At 41.6% G+C, this 27,152-nt stretch overlaps 3 protein-coding genes across 4 annotated transcripts; all 3 read right to left on the minus strand.

Moving 5' to 3' along the window:
• Nucleotides 1-70: 70 nt before the first annotated feature.
• Nucleotides 71-16,946, minus strand: spata13 (spermatogenesis associated 13). Its single transcript, XM_059326814.1, has 13 exons — nt 16,456-16,946; nt 9,014-10,570; nt 5,987-6,442; nt 4,533-4,677; nt 4,195-4,322; nt 3,747-3,926; nt 2,579-2,758; nt 2,242-2,421; nt 1,897-2,129; nt 1,227-1,356; nt 724-1,099; nt 497-571; nt 71-391 (listed from the first exon to the last, which is right to left on the minus strand). Exons 1-13 carry the CDS (start codon nt 16,462-16,464, stop codon nt 210-212), a joined length of 3,831 nt encoding a protein of 1,276 aa, XP_059182797.1. The 5' UTR covers nt 16,465-16,946; the 3' UTR covers nt 71-209.
• A 552-nt stretch (nt 16,947-17,498) lies between these two features.
• On the minus strand, nt 17,499-19,351 carry c1qtnf9 (C1q and TNF related 9). The gene is made up of 3 exons (XM_059327255.1): nt 19,168-19,351; nt 18,996-19,058; nt 17,499-18,786 (listed from the first exon to the last, which is right to left on the minus strand). The coding sequence occupies exons 1-3, from the start codon at nt 19,349-19,351 to the stop codon at nt 18,017-18,019; spliced, it is 1,017 nt and encodes a 338-aa protein (XP_059183238.1). The 3' UTR covers nt 17,499-18,016.
• A 1,503-nt stretch (nt 19,352-20,854) lies between these two features.
• Nucleotides 20,855-26,899, minus strand: tagln3b (transgelin 3b). Of its 2 annotated transcripts, XM_059326498.1 has the most exons (5): nt 24,939-26,899; nt 23,458-23,680; nt 21,970-22,144; nt 21,751-21,853; nt 20,855-21,651 (listed from the first exon to the last, which is right to left on the minus strand). In XM_059326498.1, the coding sequence occupies exons 2-5, from the start codon at nt 23,635-23,637 to the stop codon at nt 21,510-21,512; spliced, it is 600 nt and encodes a 199-aa protein (XP_059182481.1). In that variant the 5' UTR covers nt 23,638-23,680; nt 24,939-26,899; the 3' UTR covers nt 20,855-21,509. The 2 variants fall into 2 exon arrangements, with proteins under 2 accessions (XP_059182481.1, XP_059182482.1); XM_059326499.1 differs by lacking the exon at nt 24,939-26,899 and having other exon boundaries at nt 23,458-24,921.
• Between the last annotated feature and the right edge of the window lie 253 nt (nt 26,900-27,152).

Genomic DNA, 27,152 nt, shown 5'->3' on the forward strand with positions numbered 1-27,152 from the left:
CACTTTCGTCATGCCCCTTCCAAATTGTAGGTACTTAACTTCATGAGGCAACAAGAATAAAACACACAGAGAAAGAGACATGAGGCACAAAAACAAAACGGTACATTCACAGGAAGAAAAATACAGGGAAAAAATAAAGTGTTCTTTGAGTCTTCAGGACGGTTTGGGCGTGCTATGAACATTCACAGGGAGAAAAAAAGAGCAAAGCCTCATTTCCTGAAAAAGGCGTTGCGGGTGATGCTGTACAACAGGTGATAAGGCTTTCGTTTTGGGGGCTCGGCCAACGAAAAGACCTGCTGCTGAGGCACGCTGGTTGGAATGGTGATGTGGCGCTGGTGAAGTGGGTGAAGGTTTTGGTGGTGTGGTGGGACAGAACCAGAGTAACCAATGGCTAAAAGGTGAAGAGGCAAAACAAAAAGAAAGCAAAATTAAGATAAGATGTGATAGACTTGAAATGAAGAATAGTTAAATGACGTGAAGCTAAAGGTTTTCTTACATTTGCTCTTCTTCTGTTTGGCTCTTCTGGCATTAACAATGGCCTGTTTTCTTTGCTCTTCACTAATCTCCATTCCTGCCAGGAAAAACACACAAATACACCTTCATGTCAAAATATTTCAAACCACCTCTTCTTCAAACAATCTTTTAACCCCATCACCTCTTATTTGACATCTACCCACAGTGGGCGTTATGCGTCATGAATGAAAGGAATTTAGCACGACTCACCCATCTCTTGGTCTTCCTTGACTCTGTGTCTCTCCTTGGCAAACGCCTGTAACCACCTCTGCTTGTCCTGGGCCTTCCTGCAGCACAGCACACACACAAACTCCAAGGTGGAGGCGTTGCGCAGACGCAGAGCATTCCTTAGGGTCAGGCCCAGGTCCAGGTCCCGCCCGTCGGGCACGTCCACCACCTCGGTCTGGTCCATATCCAGCCGTCCACGGTAGTGGAGCAGGTCTCTGCGCAGGACGTCCTTTTTACAGAAGACCAGCTGGTGGTCGAACAGGAAGAAGCTGCGCTGTTGCATTTTGCCTTGTCGCACAGCTCGAGTCAGCTCACCAGAGTGGATCAGCTCCGAGCTGCGTTCCAGCACGTCAGGGCCCTGCAGCACCACATTGCCAGAGTCAAAAAATGTAAACAATATCTCCAATATACTTGACAGAAGTTTGGCAAGGCATACAGGCTTCTTTTAACTAATAACCAGCAGAATATTGATTAGTCATCATCACCTCCCAGTGTAGAATGGCCACCTGCCAGTGAGCGATGGTGTCAACACTCTCCAGCCGTCTCTTCCTCTCATTTATCAGACTGGCAACATTCTTCATAGCCTCATAGGCTTTGCTCACTCCGCTGTAGTCACTGCAATAAATCAGCAAAGTAACAGTGAGCGTATGGTTCACCTTACACATAAAAATTGATAGAAAGGACATTTCCATTTTTAGTAACACATCACTTCAATTTCAATCATGGAAAAGAAAAATAATCAAACCAGGAGAAAAAGAGGGAAAACATGACAAGCCAATAAGCTTCAACCACTGTATGTCCTTGCCATTTTAAACCCCTGATGAAGATCTACAGTGGGCGAAACATGTTGGGGCTTTTTAATTGACTTAGCCATTATAATAAAAGGCTTTTTGATATTTCCTTTCTCTTTTTTTCCCTCATATTAGCCAGCATGCTTTTCTGGCTATTGTTACCGACATATATTAAATAATCAAACCATGAATTTGTTTTAAAAAAAGGTAAGTGAGTGAATGGACCATTGATGGATATTTAATTAGTAAATGATGGATGATGCTCTTTGCTTGATTGTAATGTAAAGATGCTCAAATTGTACAATAAGTGCAAGTAGAAAAAGAGTAGTATAAATACTGAAGTTATACGTTTCCAGATGAGTACCTGTGGTCTTTGGGGGTGTACTTAAGCAGTTCTCCCAGCTGCAGGGGGTACTTGCAGATCTTCTGGACGGGCGTGAGCAAAAAACCTGCAATGGAAATGTCGATCATCTGCTGGAGGAGCCGGCAGGCCTCGAAGAAATGCTTATATTTGCCCGACTTCATGAGGCGCTGCAGCTCACCACAGGCTGCTGGATGAGTGTTACAGTAGTCTGAGTAGATGGAAAAGCCCTCTCCCTTTAAAAAAAAGAGAAACATTCAATTTCAATTTAGAATCGCTGAATCGGGTAAATAAAGGAGTTACACAGTGATTAAGTGAATTAGGGAAGGATTTGTGTGTGTCTGCTACCTGCAAGAGAAAACAAGAGCCGATTTCACTGAGATGTGGTTGGTCTTTGTTGTACTTTTTCTCCAGGTCTCTGAGAAACTGCCTCTGAAACCTGTAGATGTCCTCTATGTTGCTGAAGATGGTCTGCAGCTGCAGCTCAGTGAACATGTCCGGGTGTTTACGGCACTGACGGATGTAACCCTGAAAGTTACACAAAACCAGAATGCTGAGTACATTGACAGCAAGTATGAAAACAGTTCAAACACTGGCCAACAGGAGGTGCTAGATGGTCTGGATTTAATAAAAGGACATATATAACAGAAGCAGCAGCTTTAGATTGAAATATTGAGGCTCATACATCACAGATGTCTTTCAGGTGCTTGATGTAGATGCGCTCAGTATTCATGATCTCCTGAACCACATTCGTTCTCATCTGCTCCTTGTGCTGAGCGCTGTGTGTGTCTCTGGGAGTTGGATCTTCCTGGTCCGCTACACTTTCCACACTTTCTGCACTCGAATCCTCCTGGTTCACCCGTACCTAAAACACACATCCACCAAACATAATGGAGCCCAATCAATCATAAATATGGCCTTTGACATATTTTTGTGCTTCAAGATGCAGTAACTTCTATAAAAATAACTTATTTGCTAAAACTGTGAGCAGGTGGCTCAGCCTCCTCCTAGTGCTCCTTATGCCATTTGCAAGATTCCATAGCTCCCTTATAAGGAGAAAAATAAGGATAAAAAAAACAACCAGAGCTGAGGAGTCTCTAATGCCGTGTTAATCACTGCTCATGAATTAGGGTCAGACTGTCAAACTAAGCGGTGCTAATCAAACATAAATTGCAATACTGAACTGCATTGCCAATATCTTGTTTCAAATGTTTTCAGAAACAGATTTCAGTGTATGGTTTAGCTGAAAAATGAGAACGTTTGTGACCTGGCCGCCATGTTGAAAGCAAGCAAACTAAGCCCCGCCCACCAGCCAAACTCATCTTACAGCTAAGCAGTACACTCAAAAATGTTTCTGAAAACATCTGAGGTGAGAAATAGGCAGTGCAGTAACGCTTCTTGTGCTTCTTAGACAACAACCACAGGTGACCCTCAACTGCAATAAATAAGTATGTAAAAATGTGCAAATAGGCATGAATGAAACTTTCCATCTTATGAAAAAGGGAGAACAATAACTACTTAAACTACAAAAAACCTCCACATCACTTTGGTAACAACATTAACCAGCTCTTGTTTGGCAACATTGTTTCAGCTACAAGCAATTACACAGCAGACAGCCATCTGCCAATCAAATAGCCTCACCATGGTTACAACAGGCTGCCTAATTAAGACTTAACTGTCAATCAGCTTTGGTTACCACAGAAACCCACTGAACGTCTGAGGTTTGAACCTGTCTACACACACTATTAAGAGGGCTGCTGAGGTTTGTTTGGAGCTAAGCCAGTTTACGGGTCTTTTCTGTGCTGCTAGAGAGCAAACATGTGCTGGACACATAGGTCAGGAAGTCCACTTACCCTCACAAAGCTGGAAGGGAACCAGGCCTCCCTGTCAGCCCCCCTTCCCCACCACCAGTCCTTATGAGAGGCTTCCAGGACACGGATAACATCTCCAGCCTTGAAGGCCAGCTCCTGCTCCTCCATGGTCACATGGTCCCAGAGAGCCTCAGCATACACTGTGTGGCCGGAGCTTATCCACTGAGTAGCACACACAGATAAGATAAAGAAACAATTACATGCAGGCTAAGACCATGTCTTACATGTAAGATTATGTCTAGACTTGTGGACACTGCAGTGGTTGTCGGTTTTGCGTAGCTGCAGCTGAACATCTTGAAAACACACACAAAAACATTTTCACATGGCTGTTCACGAGGCTCGCACACAACAAGATAAATGTTGTGTCATAAATTCACATCTTTGGAAAGATGTTTGTGAGTGTTGCGACATGACAAGTTTCCCTCCTTACCTCGTTGAGCACAGAGAGCTCCACCCCTGGCTGGAGGTAGGGCGTGACATCAGTGAGCTCATCAAAGCTGCCCTCCTCCTCCTCACTCACGCTGTCATCAAGTGTCGCCGAGCACTCAGACACACCATCTGCAACAGATATACAGAGATTTAAAAGAATGTATGGAGCGCAAAACATTCTACCAAGATGTAAATAATCCAAAAAATAAGCCACAGATGCTGGTGCACCCACACCTGGCTCCACACCAACATTTTCCTCCAACACACTTATTGACATTCCCAGACTCAGCTTTCCCACACACTGCAAAATGTGTGACCAACAACAACCCCAGTTCTCACCACTGAGCACTCTGTGGAGCTTACGCCGTCCAACACGATCCAGTCCGATGGGGGTGCTCTGGGAGAGGGTGGACGGGCGAAACCTGGCAGACACCGCTCTGTAGGGGGGAACCTGGTGGGAGGGGATGGGCGGTCGCGACAGGGGCTGCACAGAAGAGACAACAAGAACCATCCTGGGATTTAGAGAGAGCTCACTTTCTCAGGCTTTCACCACCTACCTGCTGAGTCTATGTCACACAGAAATAAAGCCTGCAACTTCTTGACAGATAGCTTTGATAACCAAGATTAATGATTATTGGACCTCCTGTCTTTTTTTTTTCTCCTGAAAAGTATTTTTTATTTTAAGCCCGATTACAGACAGCAGAAACGGAAAAAAACCCTGAAAGTATTCTAATTCAAGGATCATTGTTGGTGCATTTAACTCCTGAGCTAAGGGGATGGCCCAGCTCCTTGTTTTTTTACAGTTTAAAAATTGCTCATTTATTGTTATTTAATTAAAAAAATCATCAATATTTAGCTCAAACATTAAAAAGCGAGACATTATGTTTTGAAAATACCACTTGGAATTGAACTTTTTGTGTTTTTTTTACTCTGAGAGACTTAATAATCAGAAGCTGCTTTGCATTTTTTCCTTTAAAAAAACAAACTAATCAGCATGCTTTTTTTGCAGCAAAAAACAACAACACCTGAAAGCCTCAAGATAAGTATTTTGGACGAGAGGGTGGATCTGACATATGCACGCACACCTATATCGGCAACCTGCACCTGGACAGCACCCTAGTTTCTTAATTTGAGCTAGACCAAGACCAAATTCATGACAATCTAAGCATACACAGCGCAATGGATCTCCTTTGCTCCGTCTCTACCCCGAGTGACAGGCCACCATGGTGGCGGTGGCCTTTTAATCAGGATTTAGTATTTCAGAAAAAGATTTATTATTCCCCAGTACATAGTATGTCAAATGCAGTATGCCAAAAGTTTCAGGCTGTCTTACTGCATCCAATCGCAATTTGCAGTATGCAAGCCAGCATGCTTTTCTGGCTATTCTTACCCACAATCCTCTATATATATATATATATATATATATATATATATATATATATATATATATATATATGAGCCCGAGGGTCAAAGTTCAAGGCACGATACGATGATGAAGTAGTATCCCAATTGTATGCATGCAACAGTACATATTTTGTAAGCGCATAATAAAAGTAAAAAGAAAAAGCATACCATTCTGATCGTAGCTTTTGTTTTCTTACATATAGTATTATAAGTGCTCATTTTGTTATTTGGATACCTTCACTAGACCAGCCTGAAGTGAGGCTTCAGTCCTCACAGAAGTTATTATAATGACTGTATAAACCCACATTTCCAGTTTATAAACAGTAGATGGGAATTCATCTAAACCCTTTCCCTTTTAGTAGGTCTACACTGTAACTGTAAAAGCTTACAGAAGGAAGGCGGTCGTCTTTCTCCTCAGCATCAGGTGATAACAGATCCACAACTCCTATCACTGAGATTGGACGCTGTTTCATGCCTTGAATGTCTCCGTTAACACTGCAGTTCTCTGGGCTCTCTCCATTCCCACGGTCATCATTACCACTGCAGTCTTTATGCAGTGATGTATTTGCTGTCCTTTCCTCTGAATGCAGTTCTGCAACTTCCTCTGGAATGGAGTGCTTCCTGGAAATGAGCTGCCCGTAGTCAGAGATGGGACGAGGTCTGGGCCGCCCGCTCCTTCGCCTGGGCTTGACTGAGGAGGTTTCCGTGGATCCATCTGTGGGTGATGTGGGTGATGTGGGTGACTCCGAAAGGCTTGTTGGAGTAACAGGAGGGGTGCTGCTGGTTGTTGGAGAGGCTTCTTCTGTTTGGAGAAGTTCTTCTTGCCCTTGTTGGTTTGTTGTTGCCTGGGGGTCAAAAGGAGATAGTTCAAAGTTTAATAATGACAATGATATTGATTTTCCCTTGTGTAATGATCTGCAATGCTCAGAGATGTAGAACACATTGTTTGCTGTAAAGAACATCTGTTAATCAGAAACAGAGCAAAATGGTGCTGTCATAAAAGCTCCAACTAGAAGAAACGGTCTTCTTGGTTGGATGTCAGTGCAGAACCACAAGAGTCAGTGTGAAACCAATTCAATGAACTTCATCACAATTCTCATGAGAAACTTTATTATCATGTGAAAGATTTCAAGTTCTCACAGTGATTGGCTCCACATAATGAACACCAGGGCTTATCAAGTTCAAACAAGAACTGCAACAGAAATTCCACAAATATTCCACAATTAAATGTTATCGTTCTGTATGCATGTCGGCAGGTATTGTATACTCAACGGTCAAATATTGGCTAATGGTTACTCGTTTGGAAATTGTTGTTCTAAGTCTGTTAGTCAGCCAGTGATATCAAACCTCACCTCTTGGTTCTCTCGATCTGGGTCCGGTCCCCGGCATATACACTGGAAAGGCACGCAGTGGACTAGCACCATTGTGAAACACACACAAACACAGACTGGCCTGTGTCCCCAAGGCCAAGTCCCTATTTTTTTTTGAGGCCAGTAAAAGCCACTTGATTTCTAAAGCAAACAAATCAGATTTTCCTGGTTCATCTTCAAAGGCAAAATCCTCCTCTTAGACAAAAACACATTTCACTGTAACAGTGTGTTTTTGGTCCTGTCTACCTGGTGGTGCTGCTAGCTTTTCCGAAGCTCAGCGTCCATGCTGCTGGACTTTGATCGACTTGGCTTCAGCTAGAGGGAAGGAGGAGACGTGAGGCAGGGGCTGTACTCCCTCATTGCTGCCTACCCCTCCCACAGCAACGGGACTATGGAGCTGTTTTGCGCAAGGGCCACTAATCATAAACAAAGCCTAATCATTAACTCTGCTCCTTCACTGTGCCTGGTAGCACAGCACGGCTGGCTTCAGCATGTGACCCTGCTGCAGCAGAAGTCAGTACATCATACACAGCTGACAGTGAAGAACGATTTATGCCTACGTCATTATTTATTTGACACCCAAGGGGACTTTGGACACACACACATTCACACACAGCTCTTTTTTTATCATACGAGTACAATACTGACAAGCAGCACATTGACATGAGAACTTATCGCAGCGGGTTAGAATCATGCCAGATACAAAGATCACTTCATAAAAAAAAATCACTTCGTTGAGAAGTGATGCTTCATTTCCTAAGACAAGGGCCAATGCCCTCAGCTGGAAGACTGGCATCCATTAATGATCTTGTAGTCTAGATTATAAAGGAAGACATAAAGACTGTTGTTGAATACTAAAAAAATGACATCCTATGTTTTTTCTTAAACACTTTTCCTTGACTTTGATCTGAAAGTGCATGCTAGATACTTTGACTTGTGCGTTACCAACGAGTTGAAAAATATTACTTTAGTACCAAGGTTGGAATTGGAATAAGAAAAGATATTCTACTAGTCTCAAAAGTGAGCCAAAATGGTTGATCACTTATATTTATCAGCATGAATCCCAATAAGTTCGCTTTCATGGATGTATACAGGATTTGGATACTTGGACCCAGAGATGGTGTTTATTCAATCCAATGAGAATTGCTTGCCTGGCACATACAACAAAAAGTTTAAAGACTTTAAAATCTCTTTTCTCGCTATGTTTCACCAACAAAAACCTTATTAGGATTAAAAATTAATATTGAAAGGAGTCGTAATTTAGCTTTTCTCAGTCTTGAGGTATCCTGCAGTTTAACACATCTCTTTTACTATTTTGGCCTATGGAGAAAAACATTTTTTTCGCTGTAATACTGCGAGTGACCACTGGAAAAATTAGCTTCAAGGCTGAGCAGCACCACCATATCTAGTTCTATAATACATCCATGCTTGCTTTAAATGTTACTGCAGCAGGGAACTGTGGGGCATCTTTATCTCCCCTATCCGCAGGAGATAAGAAAGGAAGCAATGAAGCACCTTTCCTTAGCGCTTAGAGAATTTGACCATCTCTTATCAGCCACCTTGATATTTCTGGGTCACTTCACTCAGTTATCAACCTTCCAAGAAAAAAGCACTATTCCACCGCAGCCTAGATCTTCCCTCTGTCTTTCAGTACTTCCTTCCTCTTTACAGAAAGCCTATGATCTAATGATTTCCAATCCCATGTTTCAAAGTCTATGATAAACCTGCTGCAAATGTGTGATAGTGTAAAACTTGTGCAGCTTTGTTGTCTTCCAGCTGCTGTACATTTTATCTATCTGTAAGCAGTGAAAAGCTTCTTGATCAAAGACGCCAGTTTGCATAAAGATAACACCCTAGCTTGATGTCATCATTATTTTCTTTCACACGTCCTGCATTGTATCATCTGCATCTCCTGTGCCAAGAAGAAACAGTTGGAGCAATACTGACTGCTAACAGAAACATTACTATATACATAATGTGCCAAGAAAAATTAAATATTTCACATCAAACCCCTGTCATCTTTACACACATGATTTCCTCCCTTACCTCATTTGATAGCACGTTGACTTCAGTCTGTTCTTGTTGTTGGGAAGGCTCTTTCTGGCTGAGAGGAGATGAATCATATTCTGCTGGCTGTTTAGAACCACTTGTTGGCTCATAATGAACAGAGAGACCATGTGAAGTCTGTTCTGTTCCCTCCGGGGCCTCCACAGAAACCTGATTGATAAGGACCTGGTGCTGCTGGGGGTTCACATCGCATTCAGGCTGTAGAGAAACCATAGGGGTGCGTTCGACAGACATGACCCGGGCTCTGACGGGCGAGGGCCGGCGCTGTCGCTCACTGGTTGTTAGGCAAGGCACACGTCGGGAGTAGTCGTCATGAAGACGGGTCAGTGGTGAAAGGGGAGAGGGAGTGGTTGGGCTGGGCGAGGGACTTTGCCTGCGTCGGACAGTCAGGTCAGTCATGCTGCCTACTAGCTTTAGCATCGGCCCCTTGGTCATGACAGGGCTCTTCCTTTGGCTAGCAGCATGCCCCCGGAGGTCCACTGAGGAGGCGCTGGCTGTCCTCTGAATGTTTCGTGTCCCATTTGGCGTGCTAGTCCTCTGGTGGTCCTCCTGAGGCAAAGGAGGTCCTGGAGATGGGGCTTTGCGTCTGAAAGGTGCTTTAAATATGTGAAGATTTTCTGCACTTTTGCTCAGTCTGTTCAGCACTTTCACATTTGTGCTCTCATTTATGTTCTTTGTTTGGACATTGACCTTGGATTTCTGATCCTGTCTCTGATCGTCTGCAGCGTCAGTTGTGCTTGTTCTTGCTAGTCTTCTATTCCCTGTGTCGAGTAAAGAGATGCGTCCTGCTCCGTACGCTCTCCTGATACTCCTCGAAAGTCGTGAGTTGCGCGTCAGACCATCTCCTTCATCATTTTCCTCATCATCAAAGTCATCAACATCTGATCCATACTGGCTCATCGCAGCCAACTTTTGGCTAGTAAAATTTCCATTAGACACACTGTATCCTTCTACAAACTTTAAATGATCTGTTGCATCAGAAGGGTCAATGTTGACCACACCTGTGCCATTAGCCATCTCATGAATTAATGGGTTATTTTTTTCATCGTGGGTGACTGCCCCTCTACTCTGTATACCCTGGAGCACAGAGGAGCGGAGCTTCTTGAAGGAGTCCACAACACCCATTCCTGAAAGTCCTGACCAGTTCTGAGGGGCGCTGTTGTTGTCGTTGCTGGGGGTTGAGTTAGGAGTGTCAGGGGTTGGACTGTTAGCAGGGACAGGGCCCTTTCTCGAGTTAGAAAAAAGCCTCATAATTCTTGAGGAGTAAGGCTTTCCTTCAGGCTGACCTATGACAGGGTTGGACCAGGCGGAGGAGTTGATGCCATTCAATCTGTTTTCTTCAGGACCTGCAGTCACTGGCTGTACTTGGGCACCACACCCAGACAGCAGAGATGGGACCACACTTCTGTCAGCATGACTGTGGAATGGGTATATATCACTGAGGGGTCGGCTTCGGATCAGCGGGTCAGCTTTAGAGTTGGGTAGACACGGGAGAGTCTCTTCACTTGTGGACAAGACCCTGTCCTGTTGTTCTGCCTGTAAAAACAAACAAGAGATTAATTTTTGAATAGTTAGAGTTAAGCTCCAAATAGTTATATGGAGTTGTCTGATTTGCTTTTATCTGATATCTGAAAAATATTTGTTTGCTTTTATTGCTTTGATAAATTATTTGGTCTATGAAATGTCTGACAAACTAGGATGGATATTTCTAACTATTTTAAAAGCCCAAGGTGATGTCTTTAAATGTTTTTTTTGTCAGACCAAAATCCAAAGATATTTAGATATTTAACTAATCCTAGCAGCTATACAAATATTTTTACTGTAAGATGTTATTCAGAGAAAGCAGTGGAAATGCATTCCTGAGAAGAATATACAGTATGCTTAAGGGGATGGGTGCATGATAATTAACTATTGTGCATTGACACTACAGTGTCCTCTGTGTTTGTACATGAAAGAGGAGGGACAGAGAGTATAAAGGGAAAGACACACATATCCCTCAGTGTGCACAGGGTCCAGAGGAGTAAGACATCTTTCACTGAGAACACTACGTGCATTTGTCCTTGGTGCTGTATTTCAATGTCCAAGGAGAGCTGAGGCCCAGGTTGGGGTGGTGTTGTGCTAAGTTCAGCTTTACGCTGGTGTGTGTGTGATTCAGGGCAGTGGTAAATGCAGCGGAGCCTTTGAAGTGGAGCTTTGTGAGCGTGACTAAGCAATGAAACTTGCTAATCCATTGTGATTAATGCAATAAATTGCCCAGTTTTCTCCAGATTACGTAGATGATGAGGTGACGGTGAGGGGGAGGGTTGTGTGGTCCTCAAATCAGTTAACATAGTTTAACTCTTTGGAGTGGAATGGAGAGTCTTCAGTTTTTGTCTGTATAGGATTCATGAATGAACTAAAAGGACTTTTCACAGGGTACATTGAGCTTACTAGGAGAAGCACAGGTGTTAGGAATGACCTGAACTAGTCTATGGTTCTATTCAAGTGTTCCAGTAAACCATGACATTGAGTCAGCATGCACAATATGAGGACCCAGAAACTGAAGCTAACTGGAATTCAGGCATCATTCAGTTCATTATTTAGACAAGTGCTTTTCCTGCTGTGACGTGTCAACATGTCTTGCGTGAAAAAAGCCTCATGTCGTGTTTAAAAAGTCACACTTTACACATTCTTTTATGACTGAATCCAACAGTTCTGACTGGTGTTTAAAAGACCACAAAAACTGCAAACTGACCTACAAAAAAAAAAACTATCAAATGACTAGGCTATAGAGACTACAGTAAAAAGATGATACAATATATTGTTTGCCTATAAAATGCATCATCCCATATACTGTTCCAGACCTAGAAAGAAATTGTGGCTCTATTACAACATTTTTTTAAATTTACACATTGCAGATTTTCCTTCACAATATCCCTGCATTAAGAAAAGTGAGAATAGTTCAGCTAATCTGCCATATTTCAGAATAGTCCACCGAATACGACCCAATCTTACAGACTAGGATGCTATGTGGTTGCAATAAAGATATCATGGTGTCAGGCAAGATATCATCTCAGATTTTGGTTATTAGGATCATATAATACAGCAAAAATACTTAGTCTTACATATTAGATACTTATAGATTAAGTATAAGGTTATGAATGATCAATATATTCACTATTTAGTTTACTTTATTTGTTGATATCCTTTCTATTACAAGGTGGAAAACCCAGCAGTTAAACTTAGTTATGACAATATTTACATAATTTATGTTCTAATCCTTACACATACTGTAGGAGTGAAGCTGGAATAAACCAAAAAAGGTGCAGGTTTTCTGACACAGAATACGAAAATAGGCTTAACTGGGTGTTTTTTTCATATTGACTATTTATTAAAATACCAGAAAGCGTGCTTTATCGTGACATATATCGTGACATATATCGTTATTGAGATATTAAATTACTTATATTGGAATAAAATATTTTGGCCATATCACCCTGTCTCTTAACAACACAAATAGTCAACCCCAATATATTCTTATTATTGTCGGGTATTCAACAAAAAAAAACAACTTTTATGGTTTTGTCAGCATCACTCAGCCCTAAGCCCCAACTGAAAGTATTTTTTAAGGTTTTGAAGGCAGTGTTGCTTGTACTGTCTGCTATGTACACATGCAGGGATCCTGGAACGTTCCCATCCCTCCCGTCCTCATGCGTGTTCAGCAGCAGATGGGCTTTCTCAGTCAAACTCTCTGTGGAATCTGCTGTCACTTCAACCAGCTCGCTCCATCACACCCAACACTTATGTAAACACAGAGCCACCACTGCCAAGCACCGCTGCTGACAGACAGTAAACACCCCTCGTGAACAATGTGCTGCTTTCAAAGCTATGCTGAATTGTCTTCTTGTACTTTCTCCTCCTCGGCCCATGGAAGAATCACGTTGAGTAGCAACTGGAAAAATAGACGGGATCAATCTATTTTTCCGAGCTGAAAGATTGGAGATAGGGAAGGAATTTCTAAGGCTCAAGTAGCTTGTTTTGTTTTGAATACTCATGTTGTGCTATCAGCCATTCTACAACTGTGCGATCCTTCAACACCTTTCTGCCTTCTCCCTTAACTCGGCGCCAACTGTCACAGGCCAGTTGGCGTCTACTAATACTTGGCAGTGCTGTAAGTCAGAACCAAGCTGGTGCAGGTGGTGACTTCCACAAAAAGACAACACAGGCTTCACCTTAAATGCAATATGCTTTATAACCCAATAACTCTACAGTATGCTATTTTATGTCACTTTTAACTGTACCCTTTAAAACTGATGGCTTTATGAGCCCTTTTGTATTTCTAGTGTAGAGTGAATGCATCAACCTTAATGATAATGTTCGCTATGATGTAGACAAACTTGTTTTACTGCTGAAATGCCAGGTCTGTTGACAATCCAGAACTACCAATTTTACATAACAAATTCAACACCTGCAGTCCACTAAATCATGACTTTACCCTGACAGATTACATATAAAAATGTATACTGCACTGCTTTCTACTCAGTCAAGTCTCTGTATTTTTATACTGTCCACAATACAGGAAAATTATGTATGGAAAAGCATAATGATCCTCCACATTTTCTGAAATGACAACAAAAAATAAAAGCATCTACTACGTCCACAGCTATGCATAATATGCAACATCCAGACAAATATTACTTACGTATAGGTTAATATTACGTCTTACTGTCTGTGAATGCAGATCACCTTTACTATGTTGAACTCTCCTATATCATCTTTGCTCTATCTGCGTACCAGGATCTCTGTTGCTCTCTGGCTTCCTCCTGCTGTGTTGTGGATGGGAGCGGTGCACTGGGGCCCTGGTCCAGAGTTAATTAAGAGCTCAGGGAGGAGTCCCCCCCCACACACATGGCAGCCAGCTGGAGCCAGCCTCAGATTAGACTCCCAGAGACAAGGATGAACACTCACCCAGATACATAAACATGTATACAAGGGCTAGAAGCATGCCCTCCAAAAACACATGCACAATTAATTAGAGCATCCTTTCTCATAGTGCACGACCCATGTCCATGTGAGCACACGTGCACTCATGCGGGCGCAGAGCTAGGCAGGGAGGAAGGCATTTAAATCATTGACTCCCTTCCTGTTTGGCTAGAAAACCCAAGCAGTTATGCAAGAAGTCATAAATGCACAGTGGTAAGTGACCCTCTACCCATAGTTCATCTCAGCAAAGGTATGTTCTGCCTGAGGCTAGGATAAAACTCATTAGTCCAAAATGAACTGAGCATTAAATTGAAAAACCAGCAGACAGAGAGTATCAAGTGAAAGTAAGCTTTCCTGTCATTTTCCATTCTCTGGCTTACCTACGAGACAGACGCAACCACCCCGGAGCAACACCGCCATTCCACTGTAAGCGTTCACTTTGACAGCCGTCTATTTGTCTCAAGGAATGAAAGCTGCGTGGAAGCAATACCTTTAGGATGTTCTAAAACAACACAGCATAATGTTTAAAGGAAAGCAGATTGGCTGATTAGCTAAATCAGAGCGCGTAACTAGGGTTCTGTGAAACATAAGCTGCACATATGTTCAGTACAAGAGATAAAGTTCACTCTATTTTGACATTCAAGTGAATGAGATTGCGATTGTACAAGTGCTCGGCAAGCTTAAGAAACACTTCATATTATTCAGTATCAAATATCTGAATCCATATTAAAATCTTTTTAGCCTTGATGCTTGTTATTTGACCTTACAGCCTACTTCCTAGAAAAGATTAAAAGTGTCAGCAAGAAAACTTTGAAGGAAATCTACTGTGTGAGGAAAGAGTGTGTGGGAGTGGGAGCGTGCATGTTTTTGTGTGTATAGCCTATTCCCCATCCATCCCAGTAATAATCTGATTAACGGAGCTTTACCAGTCTGTATTAAGGACTGGTTTCATCTACACATGATAGCCTAATCAGGCCGACAACTAGGCTATTCAGCACTGACTGAAACACACAAAGCTTGTAAATGGGCCACCAGGACTTGACCGCAGTGGGCAATCTATGTTTTAAGAGTGAAAATTAAGAGAGAAAGGCTAAATTCCACAACAAGTATCCATAAGAAATGTCAGAAGTGCTTTCATGATTTTGAAATAGACAACAGGTCCATCTGGTTCAGGTGAGCACATGTGCAACCGTTTCAGATTCCTGCGTAAAGTGTCATATTTGTCCATGACCCAGTTCCTCAATTTTTTGATCTTGGAGATAGAAGGAGATTGGGAGACGCCACGCCCCTTTTCTATAGAGCGTGGGAAGTGCAGGTACAGGCTGAACCAGGGAGTGTCACCAATTCTCACACAGGCAGCCACTTACTCACCTGATCTACCGTGTACTGTCATAGAGACAGACAGACAGAAATATAACACCACACAGTTCACAAGGCTTAGAGAAGACAAAACACCACTGAGCCTCGTTGTCAACAGTCAACAGTGTAACCTGACAGCAAGGCAACAATAACCAAAAAGGTGCTTCATCAACGTTTGAAAAGCATGGAAACACAAAGCCTCTCAGGAGCACAAATCCAATAATATTACATAGGGATCTGAGAAAATCTTAACTATTGGTTTGTGAGCTTGAAATGGTTTATGCTTCGAGTCTATAATGAGCACAGCATTTCCCTGGCAGAAACTGAGGTGAGTCACAGCAGTGAAAGTGGCTGGTTAATGTTACTTCCTTGCTCAATTGACTGAAATGTAGAAACAAGGAAATAAATCTAGAATATATTTATAAACTACAGAAAAAGAGCTGTATTTTGTGGCTCATGAGGCAGAATTACAACTATGTATGAAATAAAAAGTAGCCTGGTCTAAAATTATATTGTGGTTCAATACTGTTGTAAAGTATTTTCTTTATATATCCCTATAAAGCAGAGGACTTTTGCCTGTGCAGGAGTTTTAACACTATTACCACTGTTTATCTCTAGTATAAAAGTCTATCTTGGGAGCCATGAAAGTGAGATATTCACTTGTGAGTATACTGTATGGTTGCAGTTCAGTTAGTATGCTAAGAATGAAGCAGAATTAGCAAACAAGGAGCTATGGATGGGGATTACACTGAGTAGTTGTCTAAGCCCATAAAGAACTCGGAGCCAAACTGCTTATTTATTTCTGCATTAATTAACTTTCTTCGGCCATAAAGCTCTTTGTAGTAGGTGGCCCCCCCAACCCCTCCTTCACCAACTCCCTGCACAGCCTGGCATCTCCCACATCACTATAACAACCATGGCTGTAATGCACTACAATAACCCCCACTGGTCCCATTTCAAACAAGAACACAAGAGGGAAAATCACCGCAACTGTAATGTGATACACGAACATTATAAATAATTTAAAGCGATTATTATTCTATCTGTGAATTCAAATAGCAGTCACTGCGCAGTTAACAGAGAATGAAACTTTTGCTCACCCAGCTCATAGTCGCTGATGTTGTCCTCCTGACCTTTTTTGTCACATCAACACAGCAGCTGTTTTCGTTGTTTAGCCATAGTGGGTTTCTCTGAGCTCCGACGACTTGCTTCCTCGCACTTGTCGTCGTCTGGCAAAAACATGTCGGGTACAAAAACCACGACAAGTGCGCCGGACCTACTAACTAGTCACCCCGCAACATATTGAGACAAACGACTGACGGACTTCTTCAGACACACAGGGCTAGCAACTTGAGCTAGCTTACTTGATAAAGTTCTTCTAAATTGCCCAACCCTTTGCGGTTCTTAATTTCGGTTTCGCCGACCGGCAAAACCTGATGGTAGTCAAGTAAGTGTCCAAAATAAATACTGAGTCATACGATATCTCCCGAAGTTGCTCAAGAAAAGCTCAAAACTTCGCTGATGATTCCAGTTCAAAGAGGTCTTTCTTGGAGGCTTGAGCAGGCGAGCATCATTAATGCACTTGTTGCAGTGTTTCCAGGGGGCGGGGCTTCCAGAGGTTACGATCGAGGTTACTGGCTGACCACAGCATGGCCATTCGTCTGACAGCCAATCATAATCGATTAGATGAATCCGTGACGGCGAAGCCACGCCCACGGTGGAGCGTTCTTCATTGAAGGAAAAAAAAAACAAAATGCTGCACCTCACTTCCTGCGGCTGTTTCTTTGAAGACAAAAAAAGACTGGACCTTCCAGTTGGTGTTGCAGCGTCTCCTACGTGTCATGTCATCTTATCATGCCAAGACAATTATTGTCTCGGGTATTTCTGTTGTCCATGCCCATCCCCAAATACCAGAGGAAGAATGGCTTAGTGAATGCTGTATTGTAACAAAACAACAAGCATGACTATAAACCCACAAAGCTAGGGTAACTTTTACTTGTGACAATAAAAGAAGACACCACACCTCCCTGTCAACTGTTTAATGTATTCTTTTTAATGTACAGGCTGATGCTCTTTCTTTCAGCAGACTTACATGTTACAAGATCATGAGAGAAAACTGATTCAACCACACAATGCACATACAATGTCAGTGGTGGTAGTAATTCTGATTATTAAAATTCCAATAGCCTACAACAGTGTAAAAGTCTTGCACTTAGATTATACTAAACTAGAATATGTATTATCAGGAAAAGAATACTTAAATAAAAGTACTCATAATGCAGAGAAACTGTCCCTGTGAGTGTTTTAATCAATAATTTCAGTATTAATTCAGAACTTTTATAACAATGAATTGTATTTTATAAGACTGCCATATGGTTTGCATTTACAATCCTGATTAGCTAGGCAATCAGTACTCAACAATGTTTCCTTTTAAATACATATTGAAGTAGAACTATTAACGTAACATAAAATGGAAATACCATAGGAAATACTCAAATACCTCAAATTTGTGCCTGAGTACAGCAGTTGAGTAAAATACTTTGTTACATTGCACAATGCATTATAGCATCAACAAAACGTTTAGAGGCAGGCTGATTTCTATTGACTGATTTTTATTCATTAAAAATGTTTCCTAGCAGTTATAAAGAAATTATGCCTCATTTAAGACCCAAAGATTAAGAACCCAGAGAAGGTGGTGTCATCATCTTCATCAGCGAAGAGCCCATTGAACAGCTCTCCTCCAACCACCTGCAGCCACACCTTGTCCCCCACATCCAGGTGCAGCACAGCGCCCCCTGCTGCCTGATCCTCGCTGCTCTGGTAGTTATCCGTGGTGTGGATCATCTTTAGACCATTCTTCACTAGAGCCACCTTCACGTTTCTGGAGAAGACGGTGATGTGGTAGTTAAAGTAATAGGCCCCCGCTGCTGAGCATGTGAATCTTCCTGTTTGTGGATCGTAGTGATTTTGTTCGTTGTAAATTATCTTGTCAAACCGGATTGGTGCATTCGCTGCTGGAAGTTTGCTCTGTGCTGTGAGCCCCACAGAGAATGCACTTTTAGAGATAACAAGTGCATCTCCCTTCTCACCCTGATCACCTTTCTCTCCCCGAGACCCTCTTTCACCACGATAACCAATGTTGCCTTTGTGACCAGGAACACCTAATTCCCCCTTAGACCCTGGCCTGCCAGGAGGTCCCAATGGTCCCTGAATGCCTCTGTCACCTCGAAGGCCAATTTCCCCTTTGGGACCCTCTGGTCCAAGAGGCCCCAAATCTCCTGTTGGTCCTTTGGGTCCAGGCAGCCCGAGCTCTCCCTTATTTCCTTTTAGGCCAATAGGCCCTTGGACTCCTTGGGGCCCCATTTTCCCAGGAGGCCCCCGTTCTCCATTGTCTCCCCTTTTTCCTTTGAGCCCTGCCGGGCCAACGGCACCTGTAAATGACAAGAACACTATAATCCCCACTCCTTTTACATTCTATGCTCAGTGTTTACTATTCACTACATACATCCTAGAAAGCCAGATAAGGTACAACAAATATGTGAATAAACTGTGATGTGCAAATACAGCTGGTAAATATATATTATTGTTTCAACACAGGTTACTTTACAGATTTGCTGTAGTTAATTTGGAAGATACATACCAAGTTCCCCTTTGTCTCCTTTGTGGCCATCATTGCCAGCTGGTCCAATAGAGCCTACTTGACCTTTTAATGAGTGATTCATAAATGATTGTTAGTATAAATTTTGAAGTTGAAGCTTAAGACATTTATGAAAAAGTGCATTTCTAAAGGAGAGGTTCTCTCTTACACTTACCTGGATCACCTTTGTCACCTCTGAGTCCATCTCGGCCGTCTCTGCCAGGTGTACCATTGTGTCCAGGGTCCCCTGGTATTCCAGGGTGTCCACAAACACAGCCCTTATTTTCAGTTTCCTGTGCAACACACCTGACCGCCAATAAAAGGAGCAAGAGCATGACTCTAAACTTCATCTGCAACATTGTAATTGATGCACCTATAAAAAAACAAAAACAATATCCAACGATGCAAAAACGTTTAGACTAAAGGTGTTAAAGCCAGTGAATAATTTGCCTCATGCCCTACTCATATGCGAACACTGTATTAAACGGTTTTCAAACAGGCATGCTCAAAGGGAGCACAGTGGAACAAAAGACAACGAACATGCCAACCAAAGAAAACACAAGCTGGGCAAGAACTTTGTACAAAGGGTGACCTCAGTCCTCAGAGCCATTTCATTGGTCCGGCTGTGTTTGTGGCTTACTCATTCAGTCTTTCAGTTACCCATCACCTGTGCCCCTTTAGATTCTTCTCCAGTCTAGTTGAGGCTAATAATAAGCATAGAGTGTTCAGTATGTCAGGGCCAGACATGCAAAAGGCCACATAGTTGCACATGTGCTATACAATGAAACAAACTTAAACAAAGGGTCATATGCTGTCTGCATGGCAGAATATCATAGTTTAAATTGAACAATAAAAAGATGGCATTAAGAATGGACGCCTTAGAATAATATTGGCAGTTGTTTTTGTCTAACATTTAAAGGACAGCATTGTAATAGGCTGTGTTTAAGCACTGGATGTTAAAAAGAAGATTAATTCATGCATGCTTTGCTCATATGTGGTTTTTAAAATGTCAACAGTCAGGAACAATTGACCTCATAAACTGACTCACTGACATAAAACATGACCTTTTTTATCCGAAGACCAACTTCGCTGCCTTAGACAAAGGTTTGTGCTTATCTTAATGATAGTGTCCTTCAGATGTTATCTAAATGCTAAACTGATTTTAATGTTAACATTGTAAAAGCTATCCAAAAGAAAAAGAGAGCCACAGCTATTCCAAAAGAACAGTACAACATAGAGTTTTAGAAACCCTTTATGACATATTTTTCGTAGCTCTTGTTTTTGCTACACTCTCACAAAAGTAAGAGCAGTTATTTAACAGCATTACTGGAACAGCAAGGGGTTTAATATGTTACTCGAGGTTACTCTGCAAGGCAAAAATTTTCTGCCACACGGAATTGAATCAAGACTTTCTCGTGGAGGAACTGTCAACCTAATCATCATGCTGTGCTGCTTCCCTTTTATTAGATTGCGTACAGGGAGGAGAGACTGGAGGGATGGGCGCAAAGGCGGGGCTGCAACATAAAACCAAGATAAGAAAACCACCCACAACACTCAGCATACACCCCTGACCTCCCGGTTATCAGAATTTCCAGCTTGTGAGTGACACAGACTGACACAGATATATGTTCACATAGTTTATTTTTTCAATACTTCTTTTCATGAGCCTCCAGATATAAATATATTTAAAAAATATAAACATGACAATACATAAAAGTGCACATTCAAGCAATGTCTTAACCTGGCACCAGAAATGGAAACGTCACTGTCATACATGTTGGCTGCTGCACATTTACTTGCATGGACACAAAATGGACACATCACGTACAGAGATGTAATCTAACAAACAAATAACAAGGGCATGGCTCAGAATTATTGAAACTCATTTATAATTTGAGGCCAGTTTATCAGGAACTCGTCTCTTTAGTCCCACAACCAGGCACAACGTGAGGTTGATTTGGTTACAGAGGATACTGCAACAAGTCTTGACAGCAGACAGCAGAGACAGTGAAAGTCATTGAGTTCCATTAGGTTTAAGGCAAAAATATTACATAGTAACAGATCATCCTAAAACAATGACACATATAAATAAATGCATATATAATAAATAAATAAATACCATAAAGCATGCTGTAACAGTGGTTTACAGTATTTCTGATTCAAAATGTGAATAACACTGATGGCTTCTTTTGTATACAGATTTTAATCTTTATTCTCTACAAGACTAAATGGATGTTGAATGACTAGGATTTCCTCATTACGTAATCACTTAGACATGGAAAGTAAAGCTAGAGGTGGAACAGCACATGGCTAAAGGGAAGAGAGGAACAGGAAGAGATTAAAGAAAATCTACAGAATTTGACATCATTTTTTAAGATAGAACACTGTGTTTGGGAAAGCAGCAATTCCAGGGAAATTGAGGTTAACATGGCGGGTGCTACAGAGGATATGGAGGTTTTGTGGTATTAGTAGAAAATAAGGTCTGGAAGCAGGGGAGCAGGTTAGTTAGGAAGTGGTCTACATGATCTGACGATGCATACCGTAGCCTGTCATACCAGCTTGGGAGGCCCCACGGTTGCTGCCCATCTGCAGGCCGATCAAACTCTGACCTTGGCGGAGCTGCTCTTGACTGAACTCTCGTCGATACCCCTGGGCTTTCCTATACAGGCACAAGATGAGGTAGAGGCACATGAAAAATAATTGTGCTTGTAGTTATGAAAATGCGAAGCTGGTCTGTTACAGTGAGGTTTCTCTTTACCTGTTAAACCATTCTCGGTCACCTCTGTAATGACCATCGTCCTTAGTGACAGCCACGCTCCCCAGAGCCATCAGAGTTCTTTGCACTGCTGCCATGTCCTTTCCTGTAGCCAGAACAAAAATATCATGATGTATTGAAAACTGATTGTCATTGTATTATGCATTACAATATATCACTCTAGCAGTAGATGGAACGTAGGTAACCAGAGGTAAAAAGTACCTTCCCAGAGGTCCACTGTTTGAAATATGTCAGTGGTTGTGACTCCATAAGCTTCAGCTGCTTGCAGGAACTGAGAGATCTTCTCCATTTGTTTAAAGGCCATCTGCGTCTCTGGAATCTTCTTGATGGGCTCCTTACCTCTCGGATAAAGGCTGTTGATAAGCCTACAGAGGATCTGGAAAAGTGGAGGTCAGAAATCTGATTTGATCATATCAAAAGGCACAAAAATGACAGTTGAGAGTTTTAGTTCAGCCCAACACTCCTATTTGTCAAGCTTAAAGGCCATACAGATACAGATGACCCCAGGGCCATCAATGAACTGAACTCCACAAAACCCAACATCACCACTACAAACCACAAGACTGAATCTGAAATAGCATTTTCCCAACAAATTGTACAAAAACTATATATAATGTGCAATAACTGTATACAACATGCCATTTTTTGTAAGGTAGAATAGCACTTTGCACAATTTATTTTTTTCTGAAAATGCCACTACTTTTTATTGCTACTTTTGTATCTTTGCAATTCCTATATATAATGTGCAACTAACTATAAATAACTATTTATAACGGGCAATCACATCTCTATAAAAGGTGAGCACAATGTAAAAATGTTTCCAATATGCCACTTCTTTTTATTACTACCCTTTTGATCTTCATTATTATATTATCTCTTTATCTATACTATCGGTATTGTTTCAGGAGCTGCACAGAAAATTTTGCTGTGCAATGTACAATGAAAATAATTACATTTTATTCCAATATAAATTAATATTTTGGTAAAGGTTAGGGGTATAAACATGCATTTGGATTTAATTGTGACAGCTGATGCAATTTTTTAATTGTGAGAAGCATTTCTTTCAGTGAAAACGAAACATGTTTTGTGGCTGTATTATATTATTATCTGTTGAGTAACTTGCTGGTGCAGAAATCCATGTCTCTGTGTTTCCCTAGATTATATTTTAACATTAGAATCAGCTGGAGTGTCATGAAGACACTGCAGCTTCATGCAGGGTACATTTTATAATTAGTTGGTAATAAAACTAACAGTACAGAACATTTTCAGGGTGGAGTCAGAGGAGTTTTCCAGAAAAGGCTCCCAGAATGACTTGGTACAAAATACTACATTTGCAAAGGAAATACCACAATACATAGCAAATTATAATTTACTTTGCCAATAAAATATATATTTTTTCAGGTCAGACAGAACACAGTCCTCTTTCTACACTATTAGTGGTTCCCCTCTTTTAGCTAGGAATAATTACAATGGTCCATTATCCCACTTACCAAATTCAATAACTTAAATGCAGTCTAATATGATTTAGTAAAGCTTTCACAAATAACTGAGAACACAGTATATCTGGTTGCTTATTTTAGCCCTTTTAGCTCCGCTGGGCCCTTTAAATCTGGCAGAGCTCTATTATGTTGTCGTTTAAATAATTAAATGGTAACTTCTATTTTAGGTCCAGGTACTGCAGCCACTCACTGTTCCATCCATCAGCCATTTCTGGAAGTTCTCCCTGCCCGTCTGTGGCTTCTCCAGGTTTCCACTGCACTGTGCAACTATCCAGTCCACCAACCGCTGCTCCAGGTCCGGGTCGTACTTCTGCTCGATCTTCTCCTGCACCTCTCGGCTCAGTCCATAGCTGGGCCCTCTGTTCGCCATGGCAGCTCTCGCAGCACTTAAATATATGTAGTGTATAGTAGCCCTGAGGAAAACCAACAGTACACATGAAGCTGAAATAGAATATTATTCTAATACAAATAGGGCTGCAATTATTTTTTATTTCCATTATCACTTAACCTGCCAGTTAGTTTCTCCATTAATTGATTATTCATTTGGTCTATAAAATGTCAGAAAATAGTGAAAAATGTTCAAGGTGATGTCTTTAAATGCCTTGTTTTGACCATACAATGCACAAACTTTGACATGACATAAAACAAATAAATGCAGGAAATCCATATTTCAGAGGCTGAAAACAGCATTTTCTGCAGCTTTAGCATAAAAATGACATGGACAATGAATCTATTATCAAAATAGTAGGGGATTATTTTCTGTCAATCAACTTATTAAATAGTCAACTATTGTTGCAGCTCTACATATAAACTGCAAAAATATTCTGACACAAAAATAAGATCATCATAATGTTCTTATAATATACCCACTGTGGTGAATTTTAGTGATGGTTGTATTCTGATTTGTATTCTGATTATTTTTTCTAAAGTTAAAATGCTTTTCTCCTTACAACAATGAAAATCTAAAGACCACTATTATAAACCATCTCATTTATTTATTTTTAAAGAAAAAGCCAAAAAGCAAGGTTTTAACATCTCCCTTAGCAGCCTACCACCCTGGCGTACATCTCTGGAGGCTGTAGCAGAAAGGGTGTGGTCCATGGCTTCTGTCCCGGACAGGGACAAGCCCTCTCATTGCTATGGTAACAATCAAGCCAGTTTCCGGCACGCTGTGTGCAGTGATGCGCTGCATGAGCTGATGCCTCAGGTATGACCTCCACTACTCAGTCGTCATGATGGGAATTAAATAATCAAACGCATTTTGATAAAGTTTGCTCTTGTACAAAACATGCAGTCATACAACAGTTCTATTTTTAGCATGCGAGGCACTTTAATTAAATTACGTCAGCCCTCTCGTGCCGCATTTAAACGTTTGTGTTAACACTTCAGTTCATTGTCCTCACTGCATCTGTTATTGTGCGTATTTATGCCAGTTTAATTAAAAGAAAGTCGCAATTTTGTCAATTACATTCAGAAATTCAAATAAAGTCCCGCCGTCCATACGACACTACATTGCTACGCATCCTGCAGCTTTTTAAAAACATGAACATTTTACCAACGCAAACTGCGCAAAGCTCACACACTAGCTGCGACACTTGAATCTGCTGCATAAACATGATGCCAAATGTCATGCACTCAAAACAGTTTTATCAAATAAATGACTAGACTTACTGAAGAGTCTGCAAAGAGCGGTCAGATTTGTCCGAGTCACGGTGTTAATTCCGCTGAGCTGGGCAGGGCTGAGGATGCTGAAGTGCTGAAGCATCCATGAAGCGCAGCACAGGCGCGTCGGGCCGGGCTGGATCTCATTTGTCCGGGAGGGGCGGGTCACTCGTTTTATATGCCAGCTCCCAAGGAGGGGTCCCTAGAGACTCTCAACACAGAATGCGACATGACACCGCTTCCGGACAGTGGCCAGTGCATGCTCAGCTTCAGTCAGCATGAAGTGACCGCCAGCAAACCAAGGCACATGATGGAGCCAAATTCATTAAATTATCTTTTCAAACACTTTCCTGTGACTTGAGGTCAAAACTGGACTTAAATACACTATATCCAATATAAAAACCCATTTTACTTCATCATAACTGCAAGATTCAGTGACTTGCACAATGGCAGCTGAGCAGCTGGATGTTTGCTTAAGTTATCTTGTTAGAATAGTTGCTTTAACCGGTTGGTCTCCCTCCTGACTTATTGTTTGTTTGGCTTTCACACAATGCAAACACTGAGGCTTATTGCTTGTTAAAGCATCTGTCTTTTAGTTTATGTGATGAGAGCTATTTTCTTGGTGGATAAATGTTTACGAATATGGGAAACGCGGTTTGCAGATTGCTGTGGCTCAATATGTAAAGTACGCTGACTGGTTTTACACAGCTAAACAACTAATTACAAAGCATTTCCTAGTAAACAATGATCTGTGGTATGCTGAATATAAAAACTATCGCAACGGGTGCCCATAGTAAAACACCACCAAGGCTTTTCTGCTTGCATTATAGCTGTCTGCTCCCATAAACTGAGATTTGATTTTAGTTTTGACACAAAAAATGACTGACTACATAGCTCACCCACGAGTTAAAGGTCACTGCTGCAGTTAAGTGAACCCGAGACAGTTAAGTGGTTGGGTTCGCGCCATTGAGCATAGTGCATCTGGTGGCCAATTACATGTTAATAATCAACAGTCCAGTGACTCCATTCAGCAGGCCTCTCTATGACTAAAGGCCAACAGGTATGGGAGTCATGTAACAGAATGTTCTTTTAACAAAAATAAACCACACATGGCTGTGGCCTATGAAAATTTTGACTAACTAATTAGAATTATGACTCACTGTGTTGACATACTTCACTACCTGGCAAACTGTGTTTCATTTTTTATCTTTGCTGTTTACTCTATCTGGATTTGCGTAAAAGAAATGTGCTCATTTTGCTTCTTCCTTTTATCTGTTTGGTAATTGTGGTGATTTGGTTTGGGATCTGATTTTGACACTTAAAATGAACATTAATATGCAACATTCTCAATAGTACTTAACTGAATTTCAGCTCTCAATTTCCTGAAATTGTAAACACTTTTAGAACTTAAGATATTATGTTTGCATTTGAATTTGAATATCAACAGCACTCTCTAAGTCATGATGAGAGTAATTTTTAATGAGCGGATGATGTTGTGTTGGTTGTGGTAACAGACTGAGACCTGCACTCTAGCGTGCAGAGGTTTTATTGGCCAAAATGGGTGAAAAGTGATTAAAAAAGGCACAGGAAAACTATGTGTCTACGTAATGAGGGAGGGGAAAAACAGTCAACAGTAAGAACAGCGGCTGGGACATCAGCAACAGCGGACCTAACAAAGGCCAACATAACACTCCGTATAATAACCTGAAAAACATACAAATGCAACCTGAAGATATAAGGGAACAGCTAGCAGGGAAGCTCCCTTTCAATATAGTTTGCACTGCAACGGCATGTTGAAATGATGAAACAGATGAAGAAACAGAGATGGGAAATAACAGAGATGGATAAAATGTCATATTTGGCAGACAAACATGCCATTTGGTAAATTTCTTGAGGGTTGACTTCCCAGTAAACAGTCCTTCTCTCCTTATCGCAGCAACCTCTCAAGCTTGCTCGCCCATCCCTTTACTCAGACCATAGTGGTCAGCTTGTCAATGAGATCATCGATAGTGTAGACCATGAGCTTGATGTCATCCCTCTCAGTCATGCGGTGCTGGCCATGTCGTCGGAGGATGATATCCACATCAGGACTGAGGACGCGTTCTGCAACCTGCATGGAGATGTGCCAGGGGACCTCTTCATCTTTGAGCCCATGAATGAGCCGTACGGGACAGGTGATGGGGATGGGACTCTGGAGCACACAGTGATTTTCTGCCTCTCGCA

Source organism: Centropristis striata, chromosome 23 (assembly GCF_030273125.1).
Source record: "Centropristis striata isolate RG_2023a ecotype Rhode Island chromosome 23, C.striata_1.0, whole genome shotgun sequence".
NCBI classification, from domain to species: domain Eukaryota; kingdom Metazoa; phylum Chordata; class Actinopteri; order Perciformes; family Serranidae; genus Centropristis; species Centropristis striata.

Excerpts from the sequence above, each read along its gene's own strand:
- spata13 (XM_059326814.1), bottom strand. Across the intron at positions 3,927-4,194 it reads AGCTCTCTGTGCTCAACGAG|TGGATAAGCTCCGGCCACAC; the intron begins GTAAGGAGGGAA and ends TGTGCTACTCAG. Across the intron at positions 392-496 it reads CAAACAGAAGAAGAGCAAAT|CCATTGGTTACTCTGGTTCT; the intron begins GTAAGAAAACCT and ends TTCACCTTTTAG.
- c1qtnf9 (XM_059327255.1), bottom strand. The coding sequence starts at position 19,351 with ATGTTGCAGATGAAGTTTAGAGTCATGCTCTTGCTCCTTTTATTGGCG. Across the intron at positions 19,059-19,167 it reads AGGTGACAAAGGTGATCCAG|GTCAAGTAGGCTCTATTGGA; the intron begins GTAAGTGTAAGA and ends ACTCATTAAAAG. Across the intron at positions 18,787-18,995 it reads AGGAGACAAAGGGGAACTTG|GTGCCGTTGGCCCGGCAGGG; the intron begins GTATGTATCTTC and ends TGTCATTTACAG.
- tagln3b (XM_059326498.1), bottom strand. The coding sequence starts at position 23,637 with ATGGCGAACAGAGGGCCCAGCTATGGACTGAGCCGAGAGGTGCAGGAG. Across the intron at positions 22,145-23,457 it reads AATGGCTGATGGATGGAACA|ATCCTCTGTAGGCTTATCAA; the intron begins GTGAGTGGCTGC and ends CCACTTTTCCAG. Across the intron at positions 21,652-21,750 it reads GACCGAGAATGGTTTAACAG|GAAAGCCCAGGGGTATCGAC; the intron begins GTAAAGAGAAAC and ends GTGCCTGTATAG.